This window comes from Scylla paramamosain, chromosome 18 (assembly GCF_035594125.1).
Source record: "Scylla paramamosain isolate STU-SP2022 chromosome 18, ASM3559412v1, whole genome shotgun sequence".
Classification (NCBI taxonomy): domain Eukaryota; kingdom Metazoa; phylum Arthropoda; class Malacostraca; order Decapoda; family Portunidae; genus Scylla; species Scylla paramamosain.
This window is the reverse complement of record NC_087168.1, coordinates 18,961,839-18,987,134: the sequence shown is the minus strand read 5'-3', so window position 1 is coordinate 18,987,134 and position 25,296 is coordinate 18,961,839. Positions and strand designations below refer to the sequence as shown.

Here is a 25,296-nt window from a genome sequence, read left to right as displayed (position 1 = left end):
TGCCGAACGTCACGCTTGGCAAAATGGGCTTGTCGGAATGAAGACAATGGAGCCTTTCTTTACACTTTGAAAATCCTCTAACATTAATTATAAATCTACGGTAGCCACCTATAGGTCTCTCATATTTTGTATATTCATTCATTTATTTATTTATTTTTTTATTTTTTCCCTTTCTGAAAGTTCGCGTTTACGTGGTATTGAGCTGTTGCCGTGTCTGTGTGTGGAGGAAATGATTGCAGAGGAAATACCGACACATAACTTATCGGATTTATAAGAATCATCGACGATGTATCAACTTAACCAATGAATGTTGTACATTTCTTCGTACATGGAGTTTATATTATAGTTCCACCAATGTATAGTTGTCTGCCATCATGGAACTCTTTACTAAAAATAGAGTAAGAGAAACGGTGTGGTGGTGTGTGGCATTGGAATCGAGGGGCCGGCGGCCAATAGGAGGAGCAGAGGGAGTAAGACCACGGTGGTGCGAGTTGCTTCACTCCACTCACCGCCCCGCAATATAAGAGACATTCCCGTACTGCCCACCTTCCGACTACCTCACCATCTTCACCACTGCCTTCCGCTGTGCGTATAAGGTATGTGTGCTTCACTGGCAGTACTGGTGAGGCGGGAGGGATGTTCGCGGCTTGATTAAAGGGCTGGCACAACACCTGTCACCTGTATTATACCACGTACTGTACCGTTTGTTTGGCAGTCACTCGGTTATCCTTGTTAGACACGTAAGGCTTTTGAGTACCTCCGCTTCGTGTGTTACCCTCGAGTGCTGGTATCACATGATCAGGACATTTCGCATTTCAAAACCGGTACTTGGAGAAAAAAAGTAGATAGAAAGTTTACCACTGGCAGTCTGGGAGTAGGCACCGTTGGACCTCGATTAAGTGAACATCATGTAATAATCGAACACTGGCAGTGACGGAAGAACTGTTGAGATAAGAAGTTAGGTGAATAGTACTCAGTTAGAAGGATGCTATGCAGGGAGAGCGGTGCTTCAAGTAATATATGTGTTAAGGATGAAGGGGATGATGGTGGCACAGACACGCACAAGCAGAAAGCCTGTTAGTCGAGTAAAGGGGAAAGACCTCGCAAGCCGCATGTCCACATCAGCACCGAGGCTTCGTGGGGGCTTCAGACTGTTACTGATATGTGATTCTTAATGACAGTATTGCAGGATGTTGCAGGAAGGTCGCACATAACATCGTGGTGGCCGTGAAATGTCAGTCATGCCGCATAAAGTGATGAATGGGATTATGGTTGATGTAAAGTAGAGCCCGGCTATCACGCCTCATGTGTGCCCCGTAGTGGTGGTGGTGTCTGGTTCTGCCGCTGTCTGGACGGAGTGGTTGACATTTACCGCGCCTACCATACCGACCCTCCAGCAGCCACTTTCCTTTTATTTTTTGGATTCTTCATCGAATCCTTTTACCGTCTTACCACATACTTTCTTTCCGCCCCAAGGCGTCAGCGTCTCATAGGAATATTTTTTTTATCTTAATTCATCCTATTACTTGCCACGGCTAGCAACTTGTAACCAGCATTAATCTAATTATTAGCATAACAGGATTGTGTGACTTCACCTTGCCCGTCAGGCACTATATATATATATATATATATATATATATATATATATATATATATATATATATATATATATATATATATATATATATATATATATATATGGGGCCGAAACAATGCTGGGTGGTAATTTTTTTTGCTAGTGACAGGCTTCTCTCTCTCTCTCTCTCTCTCTCTCTCTCTCTCTCTCTCTCTCTCTCTCTCTCTCTCTCTCTCTCTCTCTCAACTTGCTTTGCGAGAGAGAGAGAGAGAGAGAGAGAGAGAGAGAGAGAGAGAGAGAGAGAGAGAGAGAGAGAGAGAGAGAGAGAGAGAGCACAGGCTATGCTTTCATGGCACCTAGAACGTGCAAGTCCCGTGTAACCGCTCATGACAGCGCTGTCAGGTTTGCATAAGGCTTTTTATATCTACACTTCACTGAGACCAGAAAAACGTACAACCCTTATAAATATATTCATCATGCAATGTGCTGAAACAGTGCCTTACAAATAAACAGCGTGCATGACTAGTAATTAACATTGAATTTTGTTTCATCGAGTTTGTGAAGGTAATTGAGAACCTCGCATTGTCGGAAACCTTATCATGTTTTGTTTTGCTGGCACGTGGCGCGCCGCTGGCTCGTTGCTGTTGCTAAGGTGATGCAATAAGCAGAAAATTAGAAACTGATTAAACTTGCTTCAACAGTGACATCATAACACCGGCGAGACATACGAACGCTACTTCCTTCACGGAGAAACTGGGGCGCACTGTGATCAAACTCTCAAACTCTTTTAGCCATCTGGTTACATTATGAGCGTTCATTCATGTGCAGTCATAATGAACTCCCGGTACGTAAAAAGCGAGCTGATAAGACTCTTAGTATATATTGTCTGATATGTCAGCACACTTATCACATGTTAACTAGATATACCACATGAAATCGAGACAGGTTGATAGGGAGACTGACGAGATGAAAGGATTACTCCTCCTCCTCCTCCTCCTCCTCCTCCTCCTTCTTCTTCTTCTTCATGTTGCCAGCCCGAGTGCTAATAATTGTCCAGTGTTTCCCAGACAGGCATCTTTAAAAACCTGCTGTCAGGCTTTTGTTGTGGTGGTATTACTGTCATGGGTTGGTGGGCGGGGCGGGAAGGACGCAGCTGGATAGGCTAAAAAGAATGGGGAAGGAGGCTTTGTGGCTGTGTAACTTTTTATGAATTAAGTAACGGTGGAGTTAGGATCTGTACCGTTAGGAAATCCACATTCTCATAGCTGTAGACCTTGCCTTTTTTTTTCCCCACCTCTATCTCCACGAACCAGTTTTAGGAAGGTGGTGCAGTGGACAAAATGTGTTACTATTTACAGCAAGTTTTATGGACTCAAGTCGAATTAATGCGGCCAGCGACATTGGTGAATAGTTATGATATAGTTCTTAGGCGTGGAATCTTTTGAAGAGGGGTATTACCTTAAACAAAGTAGAATCTTCTTTAGTTGCATTCCTAACTTTGGGTGTTGGCATTAGTAGCTATAAGTTTGTCGGTAAATCGAAACAGGGAGCGTGCGCGTCAAGCGAACAAAATATAACATAAGAGAAATAATAGTGGAATGTTTGGCATCTTTGATAAGGGAGAAGGAATGAAAGAATATTACAAAATACATCAAAAGAGAAGTACAGTTGTGTTTGAAGTATTTGGCAAGCAAGTTTTAGAAGAATGAACGAATGAATATTGCAAATACATCAAAAGAGAATTAAAAGTGTATTTAGAATGTTTGGTAAGCTTGATAAGGGCGAAGAGATGAAAGATTATTGCAAAATACATCATGAGAAAAATAATAGCGTACTTGGAATGTTTGTCATGCTTGAGAAGAGTGAAGGAATGAAAGAACATCGGAAGGGATCAACTGCAGCATCCTGAGAGGAGTCACCTTGAGAGAATGGAAAGTAGTGGGAAGACAGAAAATGGGAGACGATGAGCAAGAGGATAGTATGTGATATGGAAGCGAGAGGAATGACCCACCTAAAATGAAAGGGCAGTATTAGAGATGTTGAGAAAAAGGCAGGAAATGAATGAAGACTGGAGCGTGCTGGAATGAGAGAGAGAGAGAGAGAGAGAGAGAGAGAGAGAGAGAGAGAGAGAGAGAGAGAGAGAGAGAGAGAGAGAGAGATATTCGTTCCAAACTTATGAATATGAAAAAAAAAAACTTACACACGTGTTTATTTTAATAGATAACTGGAAACTCGTTTTGGTATCGATTAATTTTAAGTCAGTCTAAACAAATTACGTAGATTGGTATGCAAGAGTTAAATTCACATTCATTGCCAGGCCAGACTACACTTTTAATTTAGTGTGATGGATATTTGATGATTTATGACCCATTGCCACAAGAAATACTTACTGGTTATAGTGTGACAAAAATTATTTATGAATGATCATTACCATTATGTATGTTCGTTTCAGTGTGACAAGGATTACATCGGAATATTTAGTCTAACGTGACCAGGATTCTGAACCACTGCCACAACAAATAATAGTTTTAACGTGATGAAATATAATATATTAGTCATACTCTTAATTATTTTCTGTCTTATTCTTATTATATAGACCAGTTATCTTTTTTTTCCTATGTATCACTATATCCTACCACACCCGGTGCACTCACTCTTAGTTCCTGAGCTTATACGTAACATAGTGGCGGTCATCAAACGCCCACGATCCATCAATATTCTCGTATTCTGTGCTGCGGCGGGAGGATGTCAGTCACCCTTGGGTTACCGGCGCGTGCATCAGCTTGGCCAACGCACCGCCCGGCTAGGTGTGCAACGAACGAGAGGAAGTTAGAAGAGGAATTCATGGTGCGTGGGCTTTTTTTTAATCACTCATCGCTGCCGAGTATAAAAGAATATTGAACCCAGCTTCATGGTGATGCGAAGGACCGCATTCCCAAGCACTTCGGCGTCCTATTCGACCATTTCCAGCAGCTCCAGAAGTGTTTGGTGTTTGAAGTGTGTTTTCATGATTTTAATGGTAGTTTAACGAGGATCCCGTGAGGAAAACACTCGTGACATCTTGACTATTGATACTGATTGAAAAAAAAACTGTTCATACGAGAGATCAAGGCGTGTCATATTACGGATCTTTGCGCCCGCGAGAGAGAGAATGCTGCTGACACATTCCTTGATGTAAGAGAAAGTCACAAGCCACGGATGCAGAAAAAAAAGGACAGGCAGCTTTGAGGACGTGAACTTTAACCCTCTTGTACCATATTTATATACTACTACTACTACTACTACAGTATGTGCACACACTCCATTCCTTTCTGTCTAGCTTTATCACAAGACCCCATAATAATCTCACTATTTGCTTTCACTCCTTTTTGATGTCCGCTGCTGTAAACTCCACATAAACCCAAGTGTCAGATAAAATGGGCAGTTAGCTCTCGCACCAGACATTCAGGAGTCGCGACAGTCAGTCTACACACAGTCTACATTCACGCTGCATCAAACATACTGACAAAGCTGCAGCAAGAGGCACCAGGGACTTCTGAAGAACGCAGCAGGAGGTTGGAGCCTTCGAGTCATGTTAACATAACAGCTAGCGGAGGATCGGTACAATAATGGCGTCCGTAATACTTGGATATATTAATAATGGTGTCAGTAATGGTTCGGTACAATAATAATGGTTCTAGTGGAGGTTTGGTACAATAATAATGGCTTCGTTGGTGGTTCGGTATATAATAATGGCTTCAATGATGGTTTGGTACAATAGTAATTGTCAGTGATGGCTCGTTATAATAATAATGCTGCCAGCGGTGATCTGGTACAATAACAATGTTGACAGTGATGGCTCAGTACATAACGAAAGCCGTTTCACACTTGTTGCGATGTCCTGAGCCACACTATGCAGTGAACGCACGGGAGCGGTGCTTGCTGTGCGAGTGTTCACACTGGAACTTATGTATGGTGACAATTTTCGAACTAAGAGTCGTTTTTACACTGTCTCTTGGTGACAGCGATGGAAGACTTTTCTCTATGGGCCCTTTGTGTGGATGACAATGGTGAGGAAGAGGAAGAGGAGGAGGAGTTAATCATGTTAACTGTATAGCCATGAACAAGGAGAGAAAAAAAAAGTGGGTATACGTACATGGAACGAATGAAAAGGCCAAAGTTTGCTGAATATCATCTCGTTCAAGAGCTGAAAATGGATGAAAATTTAGACAGTATTTCAGAATTTTCTCGTGCTCAGTTCACTGAAGCCCTCTCACTCACAGAATAAGGCATCAAGAAGCAGGACATCACCTTCACCTAGGGGCTGTAGCGCGGGTCGGCTGGACGCGAGTCCCAAAGTGACTGGTTAATTGTAAGTGCGCGAGCAAAACTACGTATGTCAGGAAAATCGGGGAAACATCACTCGCGTAGCTTCACTAGCAGTGAGAATAGGCTCATCAAAATAGCGCAAGCGATTGAAAGCCGCGTAACTTCGCATCGTCAGGTTAGCGTAGAATTGCAACCAATGTGAAACAACTTTAATGGCGTCACTGGTGGTTCGGTAAATTTATGTGATAATTGTGGTTGCGATGGCGCAAGACACGTATCGATGGTGCAGGTACGGTGAAGACAAGAATAGCGTTGTGGTGCTGGTGTCATCCTGGTCTATCTGGAGTGGTCTGATAGGAGAGCGCAGTACTCTGCTCACTTTCCTTCACCTTGAGATCTGTTGCCAGGTTTGGTGTAAGATATTCATTACTCACCTCATATGTCTCATTGTTTTAAATCATCATTACGAAAGACAGTAACGGAAGAACAATCAGCAGCAGTGTTGTTGGTCTTGACGTGGTTGTTATTTGATAATTTGGGATATTCCTGATATTTCGATTTTGGGTTTGATCTACTTCGTTCATATTCATTTGAGAAACTCTGAAGTCTTATTACCTTTGAAATTACACGCGACATTTAAAGGAACGTAAAGACACATAAGAAGTACATTCTTTATTAGTGCACCACATTCATAGTTCCATTCCTCGCCGCAGAAACCAGCAGCATGTCAGCGAAGGCGATCCGCGAGGCCACGGGCAAGACGCTGCTCAACAACCACCTGCCTTCGGGGGCGTCTGCCACCTGCCGCTTCGCCTCAGTCACAGAGGACACCAAATGGAGCGATCTCGCCCAGCAGCACCCATGGCTCAAGACGGAGGTGAGTGTGTGCAGCCATATTAACTACCTCATTTCCTTATTTATATCATCCCTGGCTTAAGATGGAGGTGGGTGCATGCAGCTTACCATATTAACTGCCCCATTTCCTCATAGTAATATCACCTTTCGTATAGGAGGCTACGTATAATGATAACTAACTAGCAATGTTTCCTCATTAATAAGCATCGAATTCAGGGTCTCCCACAACCAAGAGATCGCTGACTTCGAATCCCCAATCTGCGTAGGGAACATTTAGGATTGTCTCCTTAGCACTGTAGCCCTTAGTGTGGGTATAGGAGGTCTGTGGGGTTTTGTATGGTGCGGCATGAGTTGCAGGAAAGTTAATCTCATCTGCATAGACTTGTGGGTGTATCTAATTGCAAGCAAGCTGCGTGCATTGTGTGTGAAGGCGGCATGCTAATAGGGGTGTGGTCATTCTTGTTTAATTTTCATGTTGAGTGAGTGGATGGAAGAGAGAGAGAGAGAGAGAGAGAGAGAGAGAGAGAGAGAGAGAGAGAGAGAGAGAGAGAGAGAGAGAGAGAGAGAGAGATTTAAAGAAAGGGAGGAAAAGAGAGAGGAAGAAGAGAGGGACGTGGAAGACTACAAAACTGTGCAAGCAAAAAAAAAAAAAAAAAAAAACAGGAAGAAAAGACATGATGAAAAAATAAAAAGGGAATTGAGGAAAATTTTAACTCTTGTATGCCTTGTTGTATTGCAGAAGCTTGTGGTGAAGCCTGACCAGCTGATCAAGAGGCGCGGGAAGCTTGGTCTCATCAAGGTGGGCACGGACCTGGCGGGGGTCCAGAGCTGGGTGGACGAACGCATGAACAAGGATCAGCAGGTGAGGCATCTTATTGTACACTTTGTTACTTTGCTTCTTTCTCCTTCCGCCCTGTTCGGAGTCGCTACAGCATTACCCGTCTTCACCATTTAATTTTCCCTTCATTACCCGTCTCTGCTTACCTTGTCTTTGTCTCGTTAGAGTCGCCACAGGGTACTGACTGTCTCGAATTTACCGTCATCTTCGTCTTGTGTTAGATATTATACTTACCATCTGCATGTCTTTCTTCATTGCATACGTAAGTGTTTTCTTTGGTCTTCCTCTCCTCTCTTCTTTTATTTGTTTATTAATTAATTTATTTGTTCATTTATTATTTTTTGTACGTGTATCTCCAGCATCTTCTTCCTTCCACACACTTCTCACTTTCCACTAGACTTTTATTTATTTATTTACTTATTTATTTATTTATTTTTTCCTAATCTTCGTACATCTTAATCTTTTGTAAGTATACTCCAGCATTCTCTTCCTCTCTCACATACTTCTCATCTCTCCTTTTCCACTTGATTTATGGTTATTTTATTCCCTAATCTAACTTAATCTAACTGTTACGTACAATATCCTGTCCCATTCCCCTAAGAAGAAGTAATGATGATAGTAATGACGTATATATTACTTAATAGATAAGATTTCGTCTGCCAGAGTGACAAGAATCTAATTTAGTGACAATACCATGCATATTTCACTCTTTTCAGTATAAATTCCGTACATTTCTTTCACACAAGACCAGTATCCGTATTTTATTTTCTTTCCTTTACAGATTTTTAACCGTGTATAAGTTTTCCTCAGTATTAGTCTTCCTTTTACCTCCTTTATTTTTTCCTTTCCGTGGGTGTAATCAGACCTGGGAGCCTCTTTTCCTCCTCTTTGTCCCTCGTCCCTCTCGCCTTGACAGTGATTGATCGACTGCAGATTACTTACACGCTCAGAACCTTACAATTTTTACTCCATTACTCCACTAAACGAGTGAGAACGTGTACAATATCTTCTATATCAAACCAACAAGTACATAGGATTTAGTCTCCTTAGCTACAGTCAACCAATAGACTCGTGACAGCTACGATGGGAAAGGGGAAGAGAAGCGCCTTGCCAACGGTCTTCACGTTAACAGGTCTCCCTTTCGCGCCGTGGCAGACCTCCAAGATTCTCTAATCCGCCGGCATGCAGGAAGGAGAGGAGAGGTAGGAGGGGGGGAGGGCGCTGACGGGAAGGTTGTAACTTTGGCTGCTGCGTTCTGTCTGTGGGCGACCTTGACTTTTTTTTTTTTGTTGGTGGTGTTGTTTTGAGCTAGACTGATGAATTACTGAACGAGTGGTAGTTTGTTTCGCAACTTTACGGGGTGTTGAATAATTCTTAGCTTGCATTATACCTTTTTTTTTTATTGTTTATTACGTGAGCAGTTAATAGATATTACTTGACATTCGTGTCCTTCGTCGGTGCTTTAGACCGACGAAGGACACGCACTTATCAAGATAGTCATATATAATGCAAGACAAACATGCTACTACTACTAATAATACCAGTGATATTCCTGAACATGAGTGACACGCGTATGGTAATTACAGTCTAGTAAAACGAAAATAAAAAGTGACAGGCTATAAAAAAAAAGAGGAAAATAGAAAATAAGAAAAAAAATGGTTAAATATCTTTATAAAAATTGTAGAGAAATATTGCTTAATTCACACAAGCGTCTCATTTAACATGTTCTCGCCTCGCCGTCTGTCTGTCACTAATTATCCCAAAGTGTCAAGTCTTTTCTCGCCTTATCTCTTATCTGCTCGGCCTCACGTGACGTCGTTGCTTCATTTCGCGCGTGGCATTTGGGTGAACCAGCGTCTGTAACACTGCCAGCGATAAGATAAGAGATAAAGCTTCCTGTTACACGTGTCTTGGGTGTGATCACTTTTTACCCGATGGTCTGAATGTGATTTTTTTTTTTTTTTTTTGTGGTGGTAGTCTCTGTTGCGGCGCCAGACTTTCCATCATTCCCTTTTCTTTGTGGCTGAGTAATGATGAGGGGTTGGTTAAAGGCATCGCAGTGTTTTAAGTTACAATGTCGCCTGTATTCGTATAAATAGGTGGTTAAGATACTCGCTCTTACTCTTCTTCAATAAATAATAGTAGCTAAGGTTACACGTATTTCTTCCTTTGTACTGTAGCTACTTTTCTACATTAGCTGGGGGTTACACGTATGTATTCCCGTTATATTTCACCTAATGGAGTAGTGTATCTAAAGTAAACAGCTTAGTTAGGACTTAAAGGTTATGTCGCGGTTTGAAATTAGTAGCTGGTATCCACTTGAGATTTCCACCAGGATCTTCCACTTTCCCTTTTATTTTCTTTCTTATGTAAGAGAGGTTCTAGCTAAGAGCAAAAAAAAAAAAAAAAGGAAGAAAAGAAAGATGACTCAAAAGAGAATTATTAAAGAAAGAATGTCCAAAATTACAGAGAGAAGTGCCTTGAAGCCGTGTCAGATCTCGTGAAGTGGGTTAGAACGCTTTCTTGTCACTCATGACTTGTACATTTCCCCAAACCTTTGATTCATACTTGCAAAACTTCTGCTGGTGTTAGTTACTAGTTGTGATGGTTACGTAGTAATGCAGATATGACTTGGCCTTGTTGCACGATCGTTTGCTGCAGCTGTGCGGGGACGAACATGCATGATTTTTTATTTTTATTATTTTTATTTTATGTGTGAGTCTTCTTTTTCTTTTTTCTTTTATTATGTGTGAAGGAGTCCGGTCAACGGTACAAAAGTAAAAAAAAAACGAAAAAAAAGGAAGTTCAGTTGGTAAAAAAGGGATTCAAGATTGTAAGGAAGAAGTGTATTACGTTACTTGTGAGAAGAGGAGAAATAAAAGAAGGAATAGAAGAAACGCAAGAAATAAAAGATGAGGAATGAATAAATATGAAGACACGAGACCACTACCACCACTTCATCCCCACCAGCACCACCGCTTCACCCCCTCATCACCCCCGGCACCATCATCACACAAGCCCAACCCGCATGACGCCACCACTCATGAGTAAACACAAGGACAAAAAAATCCAATTACGTTTGGCGATCATGTCCGCGGGAAGCAGGGGAGGGCTAGAGAACGTGTTGGTGAGGCTGGTGGTTTAGAAATGTGTGGAGTGTTTATGAGTAGACGTGTAATCCATTGTTTTATGTACAGAGGAATTTCGTCTATTAGAGGGTGTTGCTAGGACGGAAGAAAGGTGTTTGAAGATGATAGTTTTTTTTTACGTAACTGACGTTTCGTTGAAGTAGGGAAGGTTGTAAAACTAATCTTTGTCGAGTTCACTTTTCTTCAATTTTTTCTTTCTTTTCTTATTTTCTTTCTCGTTTTCTCTTTTCTTTCTTTCGTTCTTTCTTGCTTTCTTTCCCTCATGTTCTATTCTATACAATAACAAAGTTAGCATTACAGTACCAAAGTTAGCATTTGAAAGTGAAGTACAGTGTAACCTCCTTTCGATGGGTCGTGTGAGGCGGAGGCAGACTGACAGTGCTAAATGAGTGGATGTTTGACGTTTGTAAAGCAGACGCGGCTAGAGAAAGCACCGCGCTGCGCCCGGAAGGTAGGAGCAAGAGCAGGGGTCATGAGTGATAGAAGGGTACAGGAAGAAAGAGGGAGATGGTGGGGAGGGGGACGGGAGAACGAGGGAGAGTTGTATATTATTTCTCCAACAAGGAACGAATATTCCATATCACGTACCCCTTGAGCTTTTACCATATCAGAGTACCCTACCTCGTCGTATCTTCCACATCTCGCCTCTCCTTTTCCTTCTGACTCGTCCGTCACTTTGGAAACGTTTCCACTCCAGCTTCTTTAAGCGTGTTCGATGGGAAGTAAAAGATTAGGTTATTTTAGTTTTATTATTGTGGTGAAGTGCCGTTCTTCTGTAATAAACTCTGCCTCAGAAGCCTCGTGTCCTCGTATTGATCGGTGACCGACCACACCCCGCCCCACCCCGCCCACACCTATGCTACGTGAGAGGCTCTTCCACGCACACGGCCCCTCCCAGCCTGACACCCCTGCACCACCCTGCTCTCTCTCTCTCTCTCTCTCTCTCTCTCTCTCTCTCTCTCTGTGACGTAACAGTATGGGTGTGTCACAAAATCTATCCTTTGTCACCTCGCAAATCTAGAAGCACCTCACACACACACACACACACACACACACATACACACACACACACATACACACACACACACACACACACACACACATACACACACACACACACACACACACGTGGCGTAAAAAGGAACACGTGAGATAAGAAGTGTGGCGAACATTCAAAGTATTGATTTTCTCTGTATCTGGGCCACACCCTCCCCATCTCTCTCCCGCCTACCTGTGTCCGCCCATCGCCAGCCCTCCAGTCTTAAAACTCCCCGCTCCTCATGACCTTACCAACAGCTTGTCTCCCCTCCAGCACTACCCTGCCCGCCCTCCGCGCACAGTCTACGCCTCCCTACTTTCTCTTGGTTATTTCTCCCCTCTTTGCTGTCTTTCTTCTCACTCTAGCTCCACTTCCCCTCATCTAGCCCTCATCTCAGTCTCCTCCACTCTCTTATTCTGTTCTGCAGTTGCAAATTTGATCATGGCTTAGAACAGTTCATTGATAGGAAAGTTAGCAGTCTCTCGTAACCCAGATCAGTGACCTGTGACCTTTATTACTGCGGTGTCATAACTCATACAATCACCATTCTTCCTACCTGCCTCTTCCTCCTCCTCCTCATGTCCTTCATAAATTCCGTGATAGTTGTGTACATGGTATGGCTTCTACAGGTGTGTGTAGATTAATGTAAGGACCATTCTACTGCAGTGGTCATTTCCTCATTGTGGTAATTTAGTTAGACAATTGAAAGCAAACTAAAAACCTAGGAATCGTTTTTACCTAATTATCTTTTGTAATCCTCCTCTTCCCCTAGCTCCTCCTTGTACTGTTTTTTTCCTAGATGCTCCCTCCTTTCATAGCGTGCTTTTCATGTTCCTCTTAACCTTTTATCTTTGCCCTCTTCTGTAACACTTCACTGCCTATGCTACATCTCTCCTTTTTCCAGCCTCCTGCTCACCCTTCTCATCCTGTTAGTTCATTTTTATTCTTCTCTGTGTAGGCGAGGAGAGAGAGAGAGAGAGAGAGAGAGAGAGAGAGAGAGAGAGAGAGAGAGAGAGAGAGAGAGAGAGAGAGAGATCGGATTAAGCTGCAATAATTTTTCCTCATTTTGGATAATTCTTTTGGACTACTCTTTGGGAACTGGTACCTTTAGTGGGGCTTATCTTGGACAAATAAAATAAAGTCACTGCTTAACACTTAAAATGAGAGGGCGAGGTGTCTTAGCCTGGTATACAGATCAACAGCACCATATTATTGTTTGCTGATTGCCTCCTTGTATATTGGTCTGGTTTAGTAGGGCTTTACTCAAGCAAATAAAATAAAGTCACTGCTTACCACGTAAAATGAGAGGCAGAGTGTTTTAGCCTGATATATAGGTAAACAGTACCATATTACTGTTTGCTGATTGTCTCCTTGTGTATTAGTCTGGTATACAGATAAAGAACTACACCATTATTTGCCAATTTCCTCCATTTGCTTCAGTCTGGTGTATTGATAGAAAACAACACCATATTATTGTTGATTCCTTCTTTGTGTATCAGTCTGGCACAGTATATAGATAGAAAACAACACCATATATAATTATTTACTGACTCCCTCCTTGTGTTTCAGGTGGGCAAGGCTGTTGGAAAGCTACGTAACTTCATCATCGAACCTTTTGTGCCCCACGATCAAGATGCTGAAGCCTATGTATGCATCTACTCACACCGCCATGGGGACACTCTTCTCTTCACACATGAGGGTGGTGTTGATATTGGAGATGTGGATGCCAAGGCACTCAAGTTGGAGCTGGGCATTGATGAACGCCCCACAGAAGCCCAGATCGAAGACACCTTGCTGGTTCACCTCAAAGGATCACGAAAAGAGTACGTAATGATGCCCACTTGCCATTGGTCATCAAGGTTGAATAATATCAAGTGAATTGCACCATATTGTAGTTGTGCCAAGGTAGTAAGTATGTTGTTTATCCCCACAGGAAGGCTGCTGTGTTCATTATGGCTCTCTATAACCTGTATGTTGATCTGTACTTCACTTACCTTGAGATAAATCCTCTGGTGATCACGGATGAGGACATCTACATCCTGGATCTGGCAGCGAAGCTAGATGCCACTGCAGAGTTCCTATGTAAGGCTAAGTGGGGTGACATCGACTACCCTCCTCCATTTGGCCGAGATGCTCTGCCAGAGGAGGCTTTCATTGCTGACTTGGACTCAAAGAGTGGAGCGTCACTTAAGGTTTGTTAGTTTTTTCTTGTTATTTGAATTCTAACAGAACTTACTTTGACAGTATCAAATATTTACTTTGCATACAAAAATTTGAGCCATGAAGCACAAGTTTTCACATTCTGAAAAATGAATATCTGTCTGTTGATAAATGCTCATCACATCTTTGAATTCCTGCCTTAATATGAATCTCTTGTACACGTTTATAATGTCAAAACACAAACTGCCTTCTTCTGTAGACCCTCCTATGAACCAGACTGATATACTTCACTGGCCTTGATGTGAAAGCATTTGTGACATTATCCACTTTACTGATGATTAATAAATCATAATGAAAGGCTCACTAATGACTCCTTACTCTCCTCTTTCAGTTGACCATCCTGAATGAGAAGGGCCGCATCTGGACCATGGTTGCTGGTGGTGGTGCATCGGTAATCTATTCAGACACCATCTGTGAATTGGGTGGGGCCTCTGAGCTGGCAAACTATGGAGAGTACTCTGGGGCACCTTCTGAACAGCAGACTTATGAGTATGCCAAGACCATTCTGACTCTCATGACCAAGGAAAAGCACCCTGATGGCAAGGTGAAGTACAACCCATATCAAAGGCAGACCAGGTTTGAGATGATAGTGTTAGGCATAGGATACATAATCATCATAAGTTAATTTTTTTGTGCTATTTTTTAGGGGTATAGCTTGGTGGACTATGAGACTTTCCTTTTCCACTGTGGGCTGATGGAGCTCGGAGTGTGAGTGATGTGTGTGTGTGAGTGTGTAGTGCCTTGTCTGGGCCATTTCTTGTGAGATTGTCAGCCTGGTATACAAACAGACTAGTCCTGTACTTGAAGATAAGGAGTGAAGATGTTAATGTCCTTTTTGATGTCATGTAGCAGTACAGGATTCAAGTTACCACATGCAGTATAGGAATAGATTATCATTGATGTGTTTTCTTCAGATCCTCATTGTGGGTGGAGGAATTGCGAACTTCACCAATGTAGCCGCCACCTTCAAGGGCATCGTTAGAGCCCTCCAGGAGTACCAGACAAAGCTTATTGAAGGAAAAATCAGCATCTATGTGCGTCGTGCTGGACCTAACTACCAGGAAGGCTTGAGGTAGAGCAGCTCAGTTAGGATGAGTGACTGGTGCCTTTTATTCTCAGTTCCTTAGTTCATGTAAGTTTTTAAAGATATGTGCTAAAGATGCAACATTTACTGGAAAGGGGAGTGTTACATCCTCTGTGTGGGGTTTAGACAGCACCTCTCCACATCTCTTACCTGGCTCCATTGGGTACCTTCTGTTTTACAATACTAAATACCTCATACCTTTCTCCTCATGTCTCCAGCAATGGCTTATTCTTATTGAACTTTGCAAGCAAATTCCATTTTCAAAATCAGTAATTTTTCATTTGATTTTCTTCTTTGCATGAGCTGATACAAATCCTATATATTTTTATAGAATACTTGTTCATATTTTGACTCCAAAGTGTTAACTCCAGCTTTCCCTCCCATGCAGAGTGATGAGAGAGGTGGGCAAGACTTTGGGCATCCCAGTCTATGTGTTTGGTAATGAGACTCACATGACAGCCATCGTCTCCATGGCCCTTGGGAAACGACCCATCCCCAAGGAGCCAACTGCTGAGAGTCACACAGCTAACTTCCTCCTGCCTGGGGGGCAGAACACTGCCGTAAGCCATTTCTGTGCCTTGTTACAGTCTTGAGGTTAAGGAATGGATATTCATTTCCTGCTGGGGACAAAGATCTGTTTGGAGAAATATTCTTGTGAAGATAGCCTTTTAAAATAGGACAATGTACAACTTTTTAAAATAGGACTATGTACATGTTTTGAAGATATGTTAACTGTTGAAGGTAGTTAAGAGATAGTGGATTCAAGGGAAATCTTTACCAACTTTATTTCTAGATGTATTTAAATAATCTAGCCATGAATGTTGTGGTGTTTGGTTTTGTTGTAGACAACTGTATTAATATATTTTTGTTTGACCTTTGTGAGACGAGTTTGGGTGATGTTCATGACTTTTATTCTTCCGTAGGGCCCTCCAGTGGAAATATCTTATCTGAAGGAAATGTTTTCATCAAATCTCAAAGGGGTATACAAATTTGCGAGGCTTTGGCATAACCTGACCTGTATGTCATGTCCTGTGTCCATACCCTGACTCTCACCCACCAGACCCCCTGTCAAGTAATTTTCACCACTAGTACACTTAGGCTGTGCTGCATCATAGTTATTGATTTTTATTGTCAAGTGTCTGGCTTTCTCTGCTCATCATCTTGATTTGATCCATCTCCCCCAACTATATTTGTTTCTAATCCCTAATCATTGCTTCTCTGTTCTTATATGTTGCTAGAGAGAGAGTGTACATAGCCTAGACATTTTATTTGCAGAGTGAGTTTTTACTTAGTTTTCTTAGTTTTGTTATGATGATGTTTCATTGAAGTGATTATGTGTTAATTCTTCTTTATTATGTCTAACTTATCCATAGGAAGTGAGATTACCAATCCATCTTTCTACTTTGTGCATGTTACGTGGAGATCACTTAGGGATTGAGGATAGACAGCCAAGAATCCTACTATGAGCAAGTTTGTACTTAACATTAAACAAGAAAGAAGCAGAATGGAAGAGGGGAGAGGATAAGGCTCTGGAGAATCAGTGTAATGCATGACATGAAGCTAAAATACAAGGGAGGAAAAAGATTTACCTGGTTGTATTTGAGAGATTTATATTAATACGGACAGAAGCAAGTCAAAAAGATGAATAGTTGTGCTTATATGAGTGGGCATAGAAGTGGAAGATATGAAACAGAAGAGAGAAGGTTAAGGAGTGTATGCAATAGAGAATGAGGAAATGGTGTTAAGAAAGCATTGGATCTTGGAAGACTAAAGAACCAGGAAAGTGAAAGATATGTGGAATTAAGTAAATTGAATTATATATATATATATATATATATATATATATATATATATATATATATATATATATATATATATATATATATATATATATATATATATATATATATATATATATATATATATATATATATATATATATATATATATATGTATATAATTGAAAAAAGGTAAATGGCAGAATATATATATATATATATATATATATATATATATATATATATATATATATATATATATATATATATATATATATATATATATATATATATATATATATATATATATAATTGAAAAAAGGTAAATGGCAGAATATATATATATATATATATATATATATATATATATATATATATATATATATATATATATATATATATATATATATATATATATATATATATATATATATATATATATATATATATATATATATATATATATATATATATATATATATATATATATATAAGTGATGGAATATTATTTAGATATGAATGAATGATGTAAAAGTATTGTTTATTTTCATTATGCCTTATTTTTATGATCTTTTTATTTATTATTATTATCTTTAGTTGTCTGCATAGCTGTATCTTTAATTTTCTGCTTCTTTCTTAGATACCACCTTGCTTGTGTGGGAATGGGCACTCATATATAAAACAAAAAAGGATATTTAACTCAAGTGAAGTGTTTCTGGAGTTTTCTGCGATTGGTCATTAACAAAGAGGTTTTGTTATGTGAAACAACTTAGATGCATCGATGTTCCTTCTTAACAGCTCTCCATTGACTAAGCATGAACGTTTGTGCAGATATCAGGCTGTTTATTTTGCCAGTCGAATTTCAAACTTCTTCTCTCACCTCAGCAGTCTCCACGGCCACAGCGGAAAAGTGAGTCCTCAGGTCCAACTGTGACAGTAGCAGCTAAGGACACAAAGCAGCTCTTCCATAAGAACACCAAGGCCATCATCTGGGGCATGCAGACTCGAGCTGTTCAGGTTTGTGCTTTGTGTGCTGAATTTGTAATGATGACTTGCAATTATTTTGTGTGTTGGGGACAGAGTTGCTCCTCTGCAAGATAAAAGGTTATACGTTTGCATCATGACCTCTGTCAAAGTGAATAAATGCAGGATAAGGGGCCATTGCTTCTTTGGGAGATACAAGGTTTTAGGTTTGTTAGGTGGCTTATAGAACATAAGAAAATAAGGGAACCTGCAAGGAGCCACAAAGCCTACGTGTGGTAGTCCTTGGACCTACACATGGCAGTCCTTGAAGCCTACATGTGGCATTCCCTGGGCCTACACATGGCAGTCCTCAAAGCCTACATGTAGCAATTCCTTTACTGTTTGTCATGTTAGAAGATAGGATAGCATTTGGGTTCCTTTGTTAATTGTTCTTCATCCGAGTACTATGTTAGATTTAGATTAATTTAGTGTTTTGATCTCACTGCTGATTCTTTCAGAATTTTGATCACAATTTGAAAAAGCATCATATTTTTCTTAAGGAAATTAGTAGGCTAAGGTTGTTTCTATAATACCCCAATAATGTAACTTTAAATTAATCTCTCCTTCATCTTTAGGGAATGCTGGACTTTGACTTTGTGTGTTCCCGTACTGAGCCCTCTGTGGCAGCCATGGTGTATCCCTTCACTGGTGACCACAAGCAGAAGTTCTACTGGGGACACAAGGAGATACTTGTTCCAGGTACATTGTGAAGGAACTATGTAAAGCTTGCAACAGTGATATATATAGCAGACCTATCCTATAGTCATCACTATGGAAAGAGCCCTTGTGGTTATCCCAAGGTCTAGACATTTGTATTTATTTATTTGTTTATATTTTTAAGGTTTTGTCCATCTTCAGCTGGCTAGATCAGATTGCCTCCAGTATTCACCATTTATCTTTGCAGTGTACAAGAGTATGGCTGATGCAATGAAGAAACATCCTGAAACAGATGTCTTGATCAATTTTGCTTCCCTCCGCTCTGCCTATGACTCCACCATTGAAACCCTTGGTTTTCCACAGGTCAGTTTACTCAGTGGTTGTTGATATACTAACAACTCTCACATCATAGCATATGTTCTAAATCTTCAAATGTTCAATTTGTGGAGATTCTGAAAGGTCTTGATTTTGTCTCTTAATCTCAGATCCGCACAATTGCCATCATCGCAGAGGGCATCCCAGAAAACATGACTCGAATCCTCATCAAGAAAGCAACAGAATTGGGTGTGTCTATCATTGGACCTGCCACTGTGGGAGGAATCAAGCCTGGCTGTTTCAAGATTGGTAACACTGGTGGCATGATGGACAACATCCTTCACTCTAAACTGTACCGCCCTGGCAGGTCAGTAGTGAGGTCATAAGGAAACCCAATGTAGTTTTCAAATAGAAGAATTTGCTCATATAGGATACACAGATTCCTGTTTACTTCTCTCACAAGTGCTATCATCATCCATGGGCTGAAAACTTCCCTTTCATCTTAACCTGCAACGCTGATGCACTCCATGCTTTTCTGTACAGTGTGGCCTACGTGTCTCGGTCTGGTGGCATGTCCAATGAGCTCAACAACCTCATTTCTCACAACACTGATGGTGTGTATGAAGGCGTGGCAATTGGAGGTGACCGCTACCCAGGGACAACCTTCATGGACCATCTCCTTCGCTACCATGACAACCCTGAGGTACAGTTGTCCCTTGTATCACTCATCCCTATATATTGTCACTACATATACTACCTTGCTGCTATGATGCTGAATCTCAAAACTATTCTTATCAATTTTACTGTAACTGTTGCTATTAGGATGATTTTACATGTCCTCACTTCCTCCCTGCAGGTGAAAATGCTGGTTCTGCTTGGAGAAGTGGGAGGTGTTGAGGAATATGAGGTGGTGGAGGCTCTCAAGACAAAGAGGATTGTCAAGCCCATCGTTGCCTGGTGCATAGGAACCTGTGCTGGTGTGTGTGTGTGTGTGTGTGTGTGGTGCATGTTCTGTTCTTTATTTCTTGACTGTGGAAAAAAATTATCATGTTTATTTTTTATGTGCCACTAGTGAATGATTAACTTACATTGAGTGTCTGTATTGAGTGTCTGTATCTCCATGTGTGCAGGAATGTTTAGTTCAGAGGTGCAGTTTGGTCATGCTGGAGCCTGTGCCAATGCTGAGCGGGAAACGGCTGTGTCTAAGAATAAAGCACTGTCTCAAGCTGGAGCTCATGTGCCATCCAGTTTTGATGAGCTGGGTGAGGTGAGTGTACTGCCTTACTAACTCAGGTGTCTTCTGAATGAAAAATAAGCTCAGTATGTTGATGTGCACTTACAGATTTATAGCCAAGTACACAAGGAATATGAACAACATGAAACTGTCTTCATTATTGTAATTAATTTAATGGAGATGATGTATAGAGTATCTTATAAAAATGTATCTTGTATTGTCACTAACAGGTAGTGAAAAAAGTGTACCAGAAGCTGCTGCAAGAAGGTGTTATTGTTCCCAAGGAAGAAGTTCCTCCCCCCACAGTGCCTATGGACTTCAGCTGGGCTAGGGTAAGTTGTGTTCCTCTTGGATGATGTCCAGTATTGTGTTGGCTGATAATGTGAATGAATACTTAGGAAATTCAGTGTCTGTAGCAATTTTTTGGCTGTGGATATATGAATGGCAGTGACATGTGTCTCCTCCACAGGAACTGGGTCTGATCCGCAAACCTGCTTCCTTCATGACTTCAATCAGTGATGAACGTGGGCAGGAGCTGCTCTATGCTGGCATGCCCATCTCAGCTGTCCTGGAGCAAGGTACATGTTACAGTGAAGAAACTTCTTCCAATTATCTATCAATAAGCAATGTAAAGTAGGTGGATTACTTTACTTTGTAAATAGATAAATGTTAATCCAACTATTCATTTTGCCAGGTCTGGGTATTGGAGGGACATTGTCACTGCTGTGGTTCCAGCGGCGCTTGCCTCCTTATGCCACCACCTTCCTGGAGATGTGTCTGATGGTGACGGCAGATCACGGCCCAGCAGTGTCTGGTGCTCATAACACCATTGTCTGCACCAGGGCTGGCAAAGACTTGGTGTCTTCTCTTGTGTCTGGACTCCTGACTATTGTGAGCTGAGATTGTGTTTGGTAGAAACAGGTCACATACTACTTGTTTCCTCAAAACTTGTGTCTAGTGACATTGCAGACCTGTTATGTGCAGAATATGCTGTATTTTCAGCTGGGATAAGTAGAAACTTGCTCATCCCTTGGATTTTTATTGTAGTACATGATTGCATAGTTTTGATTTGTGCAGTTTATTTGAGAGGGTGAGTTCCATTGAAATAAGAGAACAGAGCTGTCCAAGTGAGGTGAGAATGAGAGGATCTGAACATCTTGTACTATGAGGAAACAACTAACACAGAAGTGAATCTTGATAGTAGGGTGCATGCACCCCTTGTGGTTGTTCTTAGGAATAGGCATAAAGTATATAGATACCCTTCATCCTTTACTGTTTGTAACTTAATACATTGGTGGCAATACCACTTCTTTCTTTGACTGGCTGCAGGGAGACAGGTTTGGAGGTGCCTTGGATGGTGCAGCTCGGCAGTTCAGTGAAGCTTTCGACAAAGGACTTCTTCCAATGGAGTTTGTGAATGACATGCGCAAAAAAGGCCAGCTGATCATGGGTATTGGCCACAGGGTGAAGTCGGTGAGTGACAAAAGACATCTCAATTTGTATCAGAAAAAGCTTATCCTTCTTTTGTATTTCCCTTCATGAGGCATACATTGGGTGAAGGCACTGCAGGAAGTGAAGTGGCTTGTCTGTATCTGATGATGTAACTAATGTATTGGCTATTATGTTGAAGATGATTTTCCTTTATGTATATCAAGATTATTTTAAGAATCCTGTCAATTACTATCTCAATTATTGTTCTCTTGTACTAATTAAAATTATTATTTGCAGTGTAAAATTATATTAGAATTTAGCACATAAACTGTGTATGTAATGTGATGTTTCTTCCCAATCTTATGCCTCAAGATAACTTACAGTAATTCCTTTATCCAGCTGAACAATCCAGATAAGAGAGTTGAGATCATTAAGAACTTTGTGAAGAAGGACTTCCCCACCACACCACTACTTGACTATGCTCTAGAGGTGGAGAAGATCACCACCAGCAAAAAGCCTAACCTCATCCTTAATGTGGACGGTGTGATTGGCGTGGCATTTGTGGACCTGCTGCGTAATTCTGGCTCCTTCACTCGGTAAGCTGGAATCCTTAACTATGAATTATGTAAAAGGTTATCCATTTCTTGTTTTACCCTATTTGTATTATTTCTTGTATTTCTTCATGTTTCTTTAACTCCTCACCTTGTGCTCCTCTAAGCCTCTCTTTATCATCCATTATATTTCTCTTCTCAATTAGGGGTCAAGGGGCCAAGAGATTGTTGTGAAAGAGTGTGAATGTAGAAGTTGTATGCCTTGTCTTGGCTGCCTCCCTTTTTGGGAGAGAGCCTCAGTATATGTATATTTATAAAATTGAACTCCTTTACCAACAGGGAAGAGGCAGAGGAGTACATCAATATTGGAACAATCAATGGACTGTTTGTTCTTGGCCGTTCCATGGGATTCATTGGTGAGTGATGTATTCATGTTCCTTGAAGGTTTAAGAATAATTTTATCCAGGTTCCCAATAATTTTATCCAGAGCCTTACAGCTCCCATAGAACATGAGGTGTCTGGTGCATGTACTCAGTTGTAGCAGTGGCAGTAATGAATCTGTTATTTCAAAACATGCTGAAGACCCTTACACTCTAGATTTGAAGTCATTGTAGCTTAACTGTGAAATTTTGGGATTTAGTTTAATCCCACTTCCTTTCATCTTGCTATTTTTTGGTGACTTTGCTACATTTTTACCCTACCATTTTATTTACTTCTGAATATTTTGTAGTGGTACCACATGGCCATATTGGTGCCTTCCCTTTTAAGCCAATCAGTCAATCAATCTCTGGAGTAAGTTAAGAAAGGAACACAGAAAGAGCAAATTTACAAGGCTATCTGTGAGAAAATACACTATCTCAGAGATATAGAAAAGTAAAGACAGGGAAAGAAAACCATTTCCATTTATATAGTGGTATAAATGCCTTCTTTTGCCTGAGAAAATACACTGTGTAAGAGATGTAGATCAGTAAATTTACAGGGAAAGAAAACAGCTAACATTCATATAGTGATTAAAATGCCTTTTTGTCCCTTCAGGTCACTACTTGGACCAGAAGCGCCTGAAGCAAGGTCTGTATCGCCACCCTTGGGACGACATCTCCTACGTCATGCCTGAGCACTACTCCTCTTAAGGAACCTGCACTGCTTAAGACCACTATGGAGGAAAGGTCCTTCAGGGTACAGCACACCACAGGAGGACTTTGTCACATTCCAGTGGTCATTGGGATGCTGCTGAAACATGTCACTAAGGATAAGGAGGATTATTGGTGCTGATATTAAGGTTGGCTGATGCTTGACTGTTGTCTCATTGGTTATGTCTTTGGACAGCTCAGTTGAGGCATCAAGGGAACCAGGTTTCAGATTGCACCACCTTAGCCACTATATTTTTGAGATCAACGATATAGCTCCTCAGAACGTATGGCTATTTTTAATATCGTTTTATTTGAATATGACACATTTCCCAGATGGTACAGGATATTTTTATACATGAATGAAACCTTGGCAGTCTACGGGGATGTTTTTATTTCTTGTGCCAACCCACAATGCAATTCTATTCCATTCATGAGTTCTTAATCAATAATCTGACAATAAACTGTAACTTACTGGAGTTAAGTAATGCACGTGAGTATTGAGTAGCTAAGCATATCATGAGGGTAGATGCCAAACAATCAATTTTATTAAAAATGTGGAAACAGAATGCACATATAGTTGTTTAATTGTCTCTCTAGTACCATGATATTTCATGTACCAGAACTGCACAAATGTAATTTAGTAATGTGGAGCACACTTATTTGTTTTCCTTGACTTCACCTGCCATATGAAGTCAAGGTATTAGAGGAAGCATAAATGGTAATTATTGTTTCTGATGCTTCTTTATGACGGAAGCCGATTAGTGTATTGTATGCTTGTGTATTGTGATTGTGATGTATGAAATTGTTCCTATAACCCATTAACTTGACTCAATACACCCAGTTCCACTCAGTATATAAAAATGGTAGATATGTACTCTTAAGTGTCATTGTGCACTTATATAGTCTGAAGCTGAGAGAGGTGGTGCACAAAGGAAGTGTTGATGTCCTACACTCTAGTTAGGATATGCACTTTAATCCCTCCAGTAAGTGCTTTAGCTCAAATTATTTTTTGTACACTTAAAAATCTCCAAAAAAGCCAAGTGTAAGTGGTTGGTATGTTGGATATTCATAATACTTCCTCATACATATCCAGTGACTCTTTATCTCTCTATTTCTTCACATATCAGTGTGTGAGAATGGTGTACATCCTGGAATATATCAAAGTTTAATCGTATTGTAAGAGTTGTGGCTACTGTCTTGGATTTTGATGCTTTACAGTAATCCTTCCTTATAATGGATTGGTAATTCCATGAACTATTCATTGTAAGCTCATATTTTTAGGTAAACTGGCACTGCATTGACCTTGCACAGTATTAGGAACACTTCAGAGTAACATATTAGAGATAGCAAGGATTGTAGAAAAGTATAAAGTGTCAACATCAGGCCGAACATAATAATGCACTTGTACTTCAGTGTTTCTTCACATGATCGAAATTAAAGTATTTAACAGGATGAAATTAGAGAGAGTGAGAGACAAATGCATGTCCAAATTGCTTTAATCACTTGCTATTATTGGATCTGTGTTATTTCTTTATGTACTGATGTGTTTGGCTTGAGGTGTCCAACAAATCATTGCCCATTATAACAGGATTACTGTACTGAAAAGGTAAAAGGTTTGGAGCATCCCCTTGTCTGAGAACTGTACACCAGCTAAGATCATCCCTTCTCTCCCTCAGATGTTCTTGGGTTATCTTCATGAGAAAAATGATACAGTAGACGGTTGTTAGTTGACACTGTTACAAGACTTTAATGTTTATTGTTGATCAAATTGTTTGTCATATTCAAGTGAGCAGTTTGATGATGTAGAGGCAAAGTTGTTTGAGGTTAAAATGTTCTCTATTTGTCATCTGTGTTGTCTCCCTTGATCATCTTTTGCATTTGCTTCTTTTTTTTTAAGCAAATGTTTCCTTTATTGTAGTTTATTTAAATTATGTTCATTGGAATTGGTGTTAAGTGATACATTCCATTATATTGTGTTGTGGTTGTGTGACTAAGTAATTTTCTGAGAATAAATACTTTTTAGTTTTTTAGGGAAACTATTTTTTACTAAATGCCTGTCTGTGCCATAGATGAGTTCATTCAAACAGGACTTGGAAAGAGACACAAAT

General features: G+C 40.4%; 1 protein-coding gene across 4 annotated transcripts; it reads left to right on the top strand.

Annotated features, from left to right (window-relative positions):
* Nucleotides 1–447: 447 nt before the first annotated feature.
* Nucleotides 448–25,224, top strand: LOC135109237 (ATP-citrate synthase-like). Of its 4 annotated transcripts, none has more exons than XM_064020479.1 (23): nucleotides 448–585; nucleotides 6,598–6,761; nucleotides 7,479–7,601; nucleotides 13,335–13,588; nucleotides 13,699–13,957; nucleotides 14,317–14,529; nucleotides 14,900–15,057; nucleotides 15,458–15,629; nucleotides 15,993–16,049; nucleotides 17,733–17,864; nucleotides 18,446–18,569; nucleotides 18,775–18,890; nucleotides 19,013–19,209; nucleotides 19,386–19,545; nucleotides 19,699–19,819; nucleotides 19,973–20,109; nucleotides 20,307–20,408; nucleotides 20,546–20,654; nucleotides 20,771–20,967; nucleotides 21,406–21,549; nucleotides 21,907–22,103; nucleotides 22,398–22,474; nucleotides 23,094–25,224. In XM_064020479.1, exons 2-23 carry the CDS (start codon nucleotides 6,609–6,611, stop codon nucleotides 23,186–23,188), a joined length of 3,297 nt encoding a protein of 1,098 aa, XP_063876549.1. In that variant the 5' UTR covers nucleotides 448–585; nucleotides 6,598–6,608; the 3' UTR covers nucleotides 23,189–25,224. The 4 variants fall into 4 exon arrangements, with proteins under 4 accessions (XP_063876549.1, XP_063876548.1, XP_063876551.1 ...); XM_064020478.1 differs by having other exon boundaries at nucleotides 456–596; XM_064020481.1 differs by lacking the exon at nucleotides 15,993–16,049 and having other exon boundaries at nucleotides 456–596; nucleotides 17,736–17,864.
* The last annotated feature ends 72 nt before the right edge of the window (nucleotides 25,225–25,296 follow it).

Bases quoted from the DNA above. Each gene is read 5' to 3' on its own strand.
- LOC135109237 (XM_064020479.1), top strand. From the start codon at position 6,609: ATGTCAGCGAAGGCGATCCGCGAGGCCACGGGCAAGACGCTGCTCAAC. The intron at 19,820-19,972 runs GTGTGTGTGTGT...CCATGTGTGCAG, and splicing joins GTGCATAGGAACCTGTGCTG to GAATGTTTAGTTCAGAGGTG. The intron at 22,104-22,397 runs GTAAGCTGGAAT...CTTTACCAACAG, and splicing joins AATTCTGGCTCCTTCACTCG to GGAAGAGGCAGAGGAGTACA.